Source organism: Polypterus senegalus, chromosome 15 (genome assembly GCF_016835505.1).
Source record: "Polypterus senegalus isolate Bchr_013 chromosome 15, ASM1683550v1, whole genome shotgun sequence".
Classification (NCBI taxonomy): Eukaryota; Metazoa; Chordata; class Cladistia; order Polypteriformes; family Polypteridae; genus Polypterus; species Polypterus senegalus.
Genome location: NC_053168.1, coordinates 46511034 through 46523788, shown reverse-complemented (window position 1 = coordinate 46523788; position 12755 = coordinate 46511034). Strand labels below are relative to the sequence as shown.

General features: G+C 35.1%; 1 protein-coding gene across 2 annotated transcripts in view; it reads right to left on the bottom strand.

Annotated features, from left to right (window-relative positions):
* Positions 1-12755, bottom strand: part of ankrd28b (ankyrin repeat domain 28b) — a 146095-nt gene that overhangs the window by 72604 nt on the left and 60736 nt on the right. For both annotated transcript variants that reach the window (XM_039736424.1, XM_039736423.1), the window contains exon 2: positions 1907-1990. In XM_039736424.1, coding sequence (XP_039592358.1) covers positions 1907-1990 — 84 coding nt within the window. The remainder of the gene's footprint in view (positions 1-1906; positions 1991-12755) is intronic.

Genomic DNA, 12755 nt, shown 5'->3' with positions numbered 1-12755 from the left:
TGAGATGCTATGGCATGATCTTAAAAAGGCGGTTCATGCTAGAAAACCCTCAAATAAAGCTGAATTACAACAATTCTGCAAAGATGAGTGGGCCAAAATTCCTCCAAAGCGCTGTAAAAGACTCATTGCAAGTTATACATAAGCGCTTGATTGCAGTTATTGCTGCTAAGGGTGGCCCAACCAGTTATTAGGTTCAGGGGCAATTACTTTTCACACAGGGCCATGTAGGTTTGGATTTTTCTCCTAAATAATAAAAACCATCATTTAAAAACTGCATTTTGTGTTTACTTGTGTTATATTTGACTAATGGTTAAATGTGTTTGATGATCAGAAACATTTTGTGTGACAAACATGCAAAAGAATAAGAAATCAGGAAGGGGGAAAATAGTTTTTTACACCACTGTATATATATATACACACACATATAAATATACACATGCACTCACGTGTGTGCGTGGACATATGGCGCTAAACAATTACGATTAGCAACTATAAAAGAAGGCAATGCCACACTTTTAACAAACATCAAAAGAAAAAAGAACTATCAAGAAGCAACCTATATATTCTTAGTAATGCTTCAAACTTTTACAATGGTGTCTGCAGTTTGCTACAGCTGTCAAAATACACACTTAACACTACCTTTCACTAGACCATGTCCCATAACCGTATATAAGGAGGGAGAATGGGGGTTTGACTTAATTGTTAAGACAGCACCATAATGCAGTTTATAAGTAAGAAAACTGAGCATACCCTTGGGAAGACTGGTTTTCTGTCCAGTTGTTTCATACTTCACCCACTGCTGCTCATACTGTAAACGTCTTTTGTTTTTATGTAACCGAGGCAATATTAATTACAAATGAGTTCAACTATATTTCATCCATCCAGAGATCCATTATTTGGAACCACATAAGTTAAGTACAAGGTTGAAGAGAGACTGTCTTTGCAGCATCAAACAGAAAGTGAGGCCCTGTTCCTTTGCTGGGCATCCTTACCCTTGGATGCTACATAATACCAATAATCACTCACACATTTTACTACTATAAATTAAAGAAGTAACAAACTACCATGAGTCAATATTTAATTCTTTTCTTAAAAAAGAAAATTCACAATATTATTATTTGAAGGCAGGAGCCAATAACTGTTTATTTGGTATAAACATACATTTGTCAGGATCTCAGAAAGCTAAAGCCTAAGAAAATATCCACTCATACTTATTTAGGGGTTTAGTAACTGGATAGTATAGGTAAAATGGAGAGAATATGTAAACACCACATAGACAGTGATCTGGCTGAGAACTAAATGCATGTAGTAATATACTGTATAATTAAAATGTAGCACATTCCTAAAAGAATAATGAAAAAAGCACAGACACAAATGACTCATATGCATGGGAATAATTGATTCTGACAATCTTTGACTGAAATAATTACAGACCTTGTTTTACTGTAAAGAGCTCCATCAGACAAGTTGTGCACTATTTTATCAACATGAGCCTGATGATCAGTGGCTGTATAAATTTTATTATTTGTGCCTTTACCTCAAAGCTCTAGGTTCACTGCTAATACAGCCAAGTAGTGGGTCAGTAGGAGTGTACATCATGGAGTACAACAGGATCACATGGACGCTTTTCAGGAGCAGCTGAATAGAACATGTACAGAGTTTGTGGAAACCATTTCAGAATAAAAAAATAAACATCTGCTTTGAGCATACTTCATTTTCTGCACTTTATGTCCATTGAATTATATGAAGCATTATGGCAGGATCCTATCTTACAATATCGTACTTAATTAAAGTACATTTAAAAAGCAAAAAACATGGGACTTTTAATATCTGTAGAAGAAACAGCTTTTGTTTTACTTTGAATTCCATAAAATTTACATATCCGATTAAGAAATTTTAAAATTACCTGGACATTCACATCTTCTTTCTTGAATATCAAGGAGCGTACTTCATCAGGATCAACATTAAATATTGCTTGTACCAATGGTGGCTGAAAGACAAAAAAGGGAGGGAATTATTTTTAGTAATGCGCAATAAGGAAATAGAATAAAACTGCCATCTCTCTAAAAACTTAACTGCATTCTATTGTACTGTATATCTCTTTCTTATATAAAAAAGGCTTGGAAGGAGACAATACGTGAGTTTCTCGGAGATACTTGAACATCCCTTGAGACAAGGCAGTGAGACAAAAGGACAGCTGCTCCATAAGCTTTTAAATGATCGACACGCAGCCCAACAAGCAGAACACGCAGCTTGGCAGCAGCAAGATGGCAGCTGATCCAACCGCATCTCCTTAACGTGTGTTCTGCTGACCCCCCCCCACTTTTACAACGCAAGTGGCAGACACGTGAAGTGGCTGGGCGCACAGCACCCCACCCCAATGGGGAAGAGGGTGGGCAAGCAAAGCGAGCAGGGGGCAAAACTTCCTAGTATTACTGATTACCAACTTATAGATAGTCCGGAAAACACTGAATTTCATATTCAAGGATTACAGTGTTAAAAAATCTAATATTCATTATTGTTCAGTAGCTAAGCCATGCAAAAATTACCTTTTCCATCCTGATTGGAATTACCGGTTCCCTCTCCTACTGATCATAATAAAGAATATGACACCACAGAAAAAAAGTTAATTTACTAAGAAAAGCCTGAAACTCCAAAGCAATTCAACAAGATAGCTAGCTCTCACACATTTAAAGTTGTGTTATGCAAACTTAGAGAAGTGGAGGATCTTGTCCCAATATAACAAGACGTGTGTGTCTTCAAGTTGTCCGTGGCTAAGCACCAAGCTTACCATGGGATCTTTTGCGCTTAAATATCTTAGAGGAGAATCCATTAAGTTAGGAGAGAGTTGTTTGCATTAAATTATGAATGGATATACTGTAGTCTGTTTTTATTTATATCCAACTGGCTACAGACATAACCTTAGTACTGGTGTAATCCATTTGTGCTGATAAGGGTGGCTGGTAGTTGTAGAGCTTTCCCTATATTCCACCTAAGGTGGGGCCTTATGACTATCACTGGTGCAGGGATGCCTATTCAAAGTGGTATAGCATTTGGACTTAACTGTTGAAAGGAAAGTTACAAACAAAAATACAATACACACACACACTTTAAAAAATGGCAAGCTTTAACTGATGCTAAAGCAGAATACACTTTAATGGACAACAGAAGCAGCAATGCCAGTTGGCCCTGATTTCACATCACTCCCACTACAAAAAGATACTGAAACACCTACATCTCAGAACAATTCCTAAAAGCATGGATTCATAATTAGGTACAAGATAGAAATTATTAATATAGATATACATTACAAATGTATATATAAATATACATGCATACACACACACACACAAACAGTAGGGATGTCACAATTCCAGAATTTATTTATTATCAATAGCAGTAAAATTTTACGATCATTGTTACTTAGTCAATAAAGCAAAAAAACAAAAATTTCACTTAACTTCCTTTTACAAAAGTTCACTTATACAAGTGAACAATATTGTGCCTTCTCTTGTAATACTGTACTGCAGAACACAAAATATGTGAAGTGCTAACAATAGCAATAGCTTTGATAAAATGACATATACATCAAGTAGTTACCCAGCTATCATTTAAGTAAACTGATACTGGCACTTGTAAATAGCAAAATACATTGCAAGGCATGAATCTGAATGTGCGACAGACATGGGGATGTCCCCAGTTTAACAATAAAGTCTTATTGTCTTATTCTCTCCAGTTACTGAAAAATACTGCTTAAAAACAATATAAAAAATAAAAATTTGAACATTATTGTATCTGTACTATATTGTATTAGTGAATTCCAAGATATTTCAGAAGATATTCACTTAATCATTTTAAAGCTGTTTTTCTAAAAATATGCTTTTAAAATCTGATTTGTAACATTTGCAGTTGCAAGATGTATCTTTGTGTCATTGGCTGGTTATACAACCTACTAAAGAATAATATTTAAGAGAGGACTCAAATTAATTCAAATTACAAATGTCACACATTCCTGCTGCTTTAGTTGTCCAAACCTGTCCATTCTTTTTTTTACATTTCTACAAATGTTAAGGCTTTCTATATGAAATCAATCTTCTTAGTCTTACATGAATCAATTATTTCAGAAATCTTCTTAAACATTTTTGAGTATCTTGTGTGTGTTAATGGCTTTGTTATTGCCTGTGTACAATTAGACAAAATTTACCTATAGTCAATTAATCTTAATAAATAAAATACAAAACAACTCACCTATGCCATGCTTCTGTACTCTGAAGCCCCTAAGGATCACAAGCAGCACACGAAGCAGATGCTGATAACGGACCATTTCAAGCCAGTGCATTATTCGCAATCTCCAATGTCATCCACCAGCCATAAAGAACAGTGCTGGAGGTGTTGTTGTCAAGACCTCAAGAGTCTTGGCGTCTTGACAACAGCAATTTTTTTTTTTTTTTTGTTTTTTGAGATGTTAGCACAAAGCGTCACAGAACTCTAAAGAATGATTAATGAGGAAAAGTGTTTTGCAAGTTGCATTTCACGGGTCTTTTCTATGGTTACTGTGTTATGAAAACTGCAAATTATCAGAAAACAATGTTTTGTTATAAAGAATTATATATAGAAAAGTGTATTTTGAGCAATCTCTATTGAACAATTACAATTTTTGTTGGTTGCAGGAACCCAATTTCCTACTTCCCATCAGTTCAATGTATTAACATTCATGTCATCAACATTTCAACTTTGCTTAACAACATTAAATGTAAGAAAGTTGAGGATTGACTGTATAAGGATAACCTGTAACGAGTGGTGTTTTATGTATGGTTCATTAATGCCATGGAAAACCTCCAGTCCACTAAATACACTAACAGAAATAAACACACTAAAAAGAGATGTAGAAATGAATGGTTGAATCTCAGGCTAAGCTTATTGTTATTTTTTATGTCTTCTAATTTATTTTGTAATCGCTACCTTATCCTACAAGAAAACTACCACAAACAGTACTTTAGTTCCCTATTTGAACTGTTGAATTCCATTGCTTCTCTTCAAGCTTTTTCGAAAGCCTCAGTGGGAGGAAACTGGAAACCCGCTTAAGCATACAGTGGCACACAAGTTTTTTTTTTTCTTCTGCTCAGACAACTCACATGGGACACAAAAGTAGAGCCTACTTTAAAAAAAAAAAAAGACTATATATTTTCTCCTCTCTCTTCAACACCCATTCCATGGTGGTCAAAAGACTAGAAAGTTATTACTAAGTTACCGAACAGAATAAAGTCTAGTATACTCCGCACCTAGATGCCAGGAAGGATGTCACAATACCAAGATTATTGACTCTAATAAAAATACCAGTGGAATATCATTATGCTCAATACCTATTCAATACAATGGCAAAAATAAAAATCCCATTCATTTTACTAAAAGCTCCTCAATTAATTTATCTATACTACCTTTTTCTGTAAGAGAATTCAAAATATATAAATACAGTAGCAGCAGCTTTAAAATAATGGTACAGTATATCTCTCAAGTAATTATAGACATATTTAAGTAAACTTGTATTGGCATTCATAAATATAAAAATACAATAGAAGGCTTTAATTTGTAATAGACAAGGGTATTATCCCAGTGTAACAATAAGTGGAGGATGTTACGCGTAGAGAGATTTTCAGTATAGGATTTGTAAACAATAATATCATCAAGGACTACCAGATTTACCTTACCTATGCAGGTAAATAATATTGTGACAGTTTCTCTTCGTTACCTAAAAAATTTTGCTTAAACCGAATACAAAAAGTAAAATTCAAACAATGTAATGTGCTATATTAGTGAATTTCAAGATACTGTTATTTAGGATATTTTGTTTTAAACAAACTCTTTACAGCTGTTAGAGTAAGAGCATGCTTTTATAATCTGGTCTGCCAGCCAATCAGTCTGTTGGGTTTGCAACTGTAATATTTAAGTGGGTGAAAGTAATTCAAATTTCAAATGTCACAAACTCCTGGTTCTTTAATTATCCAAATCTCTCCCTCCTTTTTAATTTTGTCTCAACTTACGGTATAAAATCAAGCTTGTCAATTTTATATTATAATGTTATTTCACAACACCTCTAAACAGCCTTTGTTGTGCTTTTTTCAATGTGTCTGATATGAGTAATAAGACTTATTGCTTATGCCTGTGTACAAATTCAGAATTGGACAATTAACTGGACTGACCTTGTGTGATGCAGTAAATCTGGGGTCAATGCTTGAGCAAGGTTTTTAAAAACAGTGTGGCTCTGGCTTTGTAGGCATACATATATACTGCTGGAAGGTCATGCAGCCTTAGTGTGTATAATGGGGAAGTTGGCTATATACTCATTCACGTGCGAGTGCAGTGAACCCATTCATTCCTCAACAGTCTGAGTAGCAGTAGAGAAACCCAAAAGTGAAAGTGCACAATCATGTTAATCGTGCAAATGCTGAGGATGGGAGAGGTGGTTGAGTAGCTCCACAATGGGGGGGAATAAATGGGTGGGTCACTCCTGTTGAGCAATAAGAGGAGCAGGAGCAACCAAGTTGACCGGGGTCCTGCCAAACTGAAGGTAGGTGGCAAGATGTTGGAGTCCAGCTCCAAGTATTCCAGTAGTGACCTGCTGTGGTTGCTGGGACAAGAGATGAAGACATGACCAAGTTCATCACTGTCTGAGCATAGTTGAGGAGACCCATAGGGTAAGCAGGGGAAATGTGAGAGAGAAAGAGATAATTGCTGGAATGGAATGTAACAATTCCAGTTTTTCTACCGCGTTTTAAACATATTTATTCTATCTTCATGAACACGTTATTTTTATGCATCTTTTTTCGGAAGATTTCAGAAATGCACTTTGGCAAATGTGTTTGGATCACTTTTAATAAATGCACTATGCACTTTTGCAACAAGACAACTTATTTGTGTCCTCATTGTCCTAGGTTATCACAGTTGTGGCTATAGTCCCTGGAGACGGAAGATGCCAAGACTGCGAGCACTGGGGCATCACATCTTGCCTGAAGTCAATTAATTGTGGCTAAAATTACATTACATTTGACCATTTAAATATATGACATAAGTGCTCTCATCCTGTGTTAGAGAAGTTATACTAATGAACTTTAAATTTGTGTCACTCATTTAGTTCTTGAAGAGAGACTAGTGTTTACATATTTGAATTCAGCAAAGAAGCATGTGATTTTGCCCATTCTGCTAACTATATATTTTGGTGATTATGCATCTGTTAATGTTCAACATGTTGTATTAATAAGAAGGTAAGTTTGATGCCTTGAAACACTAAATATGTTTTATTTTGGTATTAAATAGAGCAGCTCATTTTACTATCATTGTAGACAATCCAAAAAGCCATTTCATTTGAAACTTACCTCAATTTTTACTTACTACAAATGTCTTGAATGCCAACACTGGATAGGTGTGTGGTTCCACTGTGACTCTGAACTGTATATGCCAGTTAGAAAATGGATGGATCCTTGCAGGATCAACATCTTTTGATGTGCTTATTAAAAGCAGAGAATAAATTTCTTTATTGGGTTTGTGTAGGAAATTGTATCAAAAAGCGATTCATTTCACCAACAATTCATCTTCCCTTAGAAATTTGTGACACCACAAGTTAAACAATTACTGCTCACACATAATCCATCAATCAATGCACCTTCAAAACACATATGAATCTGAGTGAGCTCTACAATGCAATAAAACTGGCAATAATAAAAGACAATGTGTGAATTTGTGTACTGTTTTTATTAAATTAGCACAACTGTCACAATCTTGCACTGAAATTGAGAAGTTTTCACTCATGTTTTTATGTATTGTGCCATACAAAGTATTTGCAGTCATGCAACAGTGCAGTACCAACTTTCACTCTGTGATAATGTTATAAAAAATAAAATAAAAAAAAAAAAACAAAAACTAGTATTGTTAAATTTTCAGTATTCTGGTATCAGCTTCACACTGAAAATAGGTTCTCTTGTGACATCCCTAGAGTTCAGTGCTCTATTTGCCATTTGACTTACAGTATATCTGATAAAAACAAATTGATCAGGTATTAGGAGAACTTACATTTTCTAGGATAGATTATTTTGAACTTAAAAATCTAATGGCTTTATTATAAACTTAACTGACGCTTAATATGATAGATAGACAGACAGATGGTACTTTATTTATCCACAAGGGGAAATTAGAAAATGGTTCCACATCCACAAAAGCTAACAGTGACCAGCAACTAACCTGAAACTTTTAATGGGCATACTGAGGCATTAATGAGCTTCAAAGAGGCTGGGTCTGATCAGCCCCAAGACATGGATATGTCATACAATCAGTGGAAACATCCTACGCCAAAGTGTGGCTGTCCTTAAGCTCTCATTGCCAAGAACACCACCTGAAAGGAAGGTAAAGTAAAAGGTACATTTCCAGAAAGAACTCTAACCACCAAAATATCTGAAACAATCTGCAACGAAGCTTGACTTCTATGCCTTCCTGTAAAAGCTAAAGAGCACAAGACAAAGAGCTCAAAAGGCAAAATAAAGAATTACAGGTCAAGACAGAACAATATTTAAGCACCAGTGTGCATTCTCAGCTGTTTAAATAGAGCTCTCACTAGAACCCGGACAACAGATGACATTGTCAAACAAAATGTTAGGAATCACACCATTATCTTTGTTTATCCAGTCCAAAATATTCTGGAATTCTTACAAGGGTATTACCGTAGATCCCGTTATATAAGCTGAGAATTTTCTAGATTTTTGGCTTGGAGTTTGGGGGTCGGTTTATACAACGAGTATCGTTTCAGATTCAAGATTTCCAGCGCAATGCCAGTTTTGCCGATGAATACGGAAGTAAATAATGATGAAACCACAGAGGCATTTTCAGATGAAGAAGTAACTTTGCATGCGGTACTTTAAATTAAATAAATTTATTCAAAAAAGTGTTTTAGTTGTTGATTTTATTAATTAAATTTATAATAAATTATCGGGAAGTTTAAAATAAAAATTTTTGTTTTGATTTACGATCAACATCTAGCGTTACGACCCGGATGCGGTCACGTGTATCCGCTTGCGCAATTGTAAACAAACAACCGAGAGCGTTAGTAGCGTCAGTCGGAGCCCAGATACATGTGTTTGTGGATGTAATTTCGGTCATTGCAGTGATTTACCTATATATATATATATAATTCATTAAGACCATGCAAGCAAGACACATAATTGCTAAGGAAGGAAGGAAGAGAAGGTAAAGAAAGTGATCACAATTGAAACGAAGATGGAAATTGTCTGGAAATATGAGAGTGCTGTTCGTGTGACCAATCTCGCTAATATGTACAGCATGTCGAAATCCACCATCTCGACAATTTTACAAAGAAAAGATTTGCATAAGGAGGCTCCTTCTAAACAATAACCACCTTCCGTTTCATTCTCCTCCTCCTCCTCCCTTCCTGCAGCCCAAAGATGTCAAATTAAATGCTGAGTACAGTATGAAATTGTTGTTTCTAGAATAGAATGCCTTTTATTGTCTCTATACACATCAACAATGAGATTAAATGCAGCTCCTTCAGTGCAGAAAAAAAGTTCTGTATAGGGCTTGTATGGTTGTTTTTTTAGCCTTAGCATAACGTCGGATCTGCGGCCCCGCTTCTGCTTTCTTTCCCTCCTTCGTCTGTGTCGTCTCCTAGACCCGGCAACAATCCACGGAGAGCCTGTTGGTCTTGCTACGTTGTCTGGGATGTTGTGCGTGTGATGAAAAACACTCGAAACAGATGTCTGGCTCTGGACACTGATATCTATAAGGTTCTGACGGGTGTAGCGGATGTTCGCCGAACCGATCGTGCACAAAGGAAAAAAAAAATACAAAAACAACAAAAAAGTGCACTGAAAAGGAGAGCCCTGAGCTGCTGTGACCAATCGCAGCGCCATGCTCATAGCTTAATCTAGCCTACTTCTGATAGGCTAGGCACTTTTTGGTTAGCACATTAGAAAAATAATTGGTGTTTTGGTAAATTATGCACATTATACAACCCTTTTTTATTATGAAAAGGTTAAAAGTAAGTGTTGCTGTGGGAGGTTCGGAACGCATTGTGGGTTAGCCTTCGCGAACGAATTAAGTTCGTAAGTCAAGGGTCCACTGTATTGCGTATTTAAGTTAATCAAATTTATAACGAGTCTCCGGAAATCCAACTGCCGATGTAACGTATTTGCGTATATAGTTTCAACACAAAGGTTTCATTTTACCAAACTTCTCCGCAATCACTTCCTGGTTTCCATCAAAAATGCCGTCAGTCTCAAATTCTCGCCGATAAACATGATAAATATACCTGAAGAGACACTTTTAAGGAAATTTAGAAAATTTTGCTTGGAGAAGGGGGTCGGCTTAAATACCGGTCATCGGCAAATACATGCAATTTTGTAGGTAGAGAAGGGGGTCGGATAATATACCGAGTCGGCTTATATTCCAGGATCTACGGTAATAGCATGATTGAATATTCGTAAATAATCTGGGTGATGTATATAATAACTGAGGCTTTAAACATTCTAACTTTTACAATCTTTTTTCAATATCCCTTCTTCCTTTTTATCTATAAATTTGGTCCATTTTCAAAGCAAGTGGGGGTTCAATCTCATCTACACTTAAATCGCATCATTTGTATCAATTCTCAATCAGAGTATCCCATAGTCAGAAACCAATGTCATCTTTATATTCAAAGCTACCCCATCACTTATTATCAATTAAATTAGTATAACAATGGGATCTCCACTCAATTCTTTCTATTACACAGAGTTTAGTTTTTAAAAACATCTTTGCTGTCAAGAAATCCAAAGTATCAACAGACCCATTTCAAGCTGTTTATCATTTATATTCTATCCCACATAAATGACGTGTGGGGATTGTTTGATCTGGCGTGTCTTATTTTTCATATCCATTCCCTCTACTAACACCCCCTCTTCTTCCTCATTTTGTTTTCTACATCATCTCTCTTTGCTTCATCTTTCTACTATAAAAGGGGAGGTTTTTCTTCTTTTTTTGAGACAATGCAAAGGTTGTCCTTCCTTTTTTCTGGAATTCGTCTAATGCCAACCTCTGTCTGAAAATCTTACCAATTTCAAAAGAATCAAATGGAAAAGTAACGGATCAATTAGGCATTTGGTCCTTACACTGATCATTTAGTCTATTAGAGCAAATGTGCCCCATGTTCTTTGCTGTTGTCCCTTAGTTTTTACTTTCTTGAGAGAGTCAACACAGTGCTGTTCTTCACTTGTTTACTTTTGTTGCCATTCAGAACACTGAACTCAGCAGAGCCGATTTAGGGTTTTTGTCCATTGGGTGATGAGATGAAATTATTGGATTGTTTTATATGTAAGATATTTTTGGACTCTCAATGACGCTTGTGTCTTTCAATAAAAATTTGATCAAAAATAAACACCATGATAAAGTATTATTCTGTTGCTTTCATGTACTTGTTACTGTGCAAAGCATTAGGAATATTTGTAACAGTTTGTTTTTATAAACTTTACAAAAATCCAGGAGCATAAACAAAAAATAAATTGTTATGATAGCATAGAGATTTTTGTCACTCATTTAGAGCTATATGATGTAGAAAAAAAAAATAATGTGTGATGTCAAACGAAACATGCAAAACTTGAGTTTTATCCTGGACATAAGGAAAAAACAGCTTATAAAGCCAATGAGAAACTAAAGCTCTTGATGCTTTTGGAAAGATATAAAACCTCAATGCAAGCTTAGAATTTCAGATTCTATGCTACATAATTGTTTGGTCTCATCTTCCTTAGAGCGTATTGTGTTTAAACATAAAAGTTATCCTAGCAATAAAATCTAGTATTTGTTTCTTAAATGCATCTATAAACTCAATATAATTTTTGGTTTCTTAAAAACAGTGTGTTATGTTACATTGATTAAAGTCTAACAACATATATTCTGATTCAAACAAAAAGGAATGAATTATATGGGAATTACAGTATGTCCTAATTACTGTTTTTGGTATAGCAAAGGTGTAAAACAATAAAATCTCTATTACCTTGCAGCACCAATATGTAGCCCTTTTCCACATATACTGGCTACCACAACTTGGAAACATCTTCCATTTCTAAAGCCTTAAGATGTATTTTTGCTAGTAGTTTCCTACTCCGCGGACTTAATGACTTAGCTTTTTTTTTTTTTTTTTTTGCTGAGACACTAAATTTGTGAAACTATTAATGGGGATTTAGAAATATGACTTCATTCATAAAAGGTTGGGTTGGGGAGTATTGTGCACATGTATATGTAAAACTACTTTCTGGGGAAGATTGCTGCCTAAAATGTTTTTAAATTGCTCTGCTAATGAAATAAAATGTGAACATAATATATGGTTAAATCAAACGACAGTGCCTCCACTATCTTCATGTCTAACCATACTAATGTTCCATTATACAATATCTTCAGTTTTAATTTAAATGTTTTATTAAGTCATACTTTATAGGACACCTCTGCAAAAAGTTTCAAAAACGATAATTATCTAAACTTGCTGTTTCTACTTTTTGACTGTATGTTGTTATAGGCCTCATTTTTCATATCTTCAAGTTAACCACAACATAGTAGTTACAGTAAACAGAGCAGACATTTGACCATTTAAAGCTACATTTTTTTACATATATTTGTCAAATTTATATGCATTTAAGTAATGGGTGGGAAAATGTTATAAGACAAAGGATGGCTTCTACTGCAACTTACTGAGGGCTTTTAACTGAAGCTGAATTTCTGCT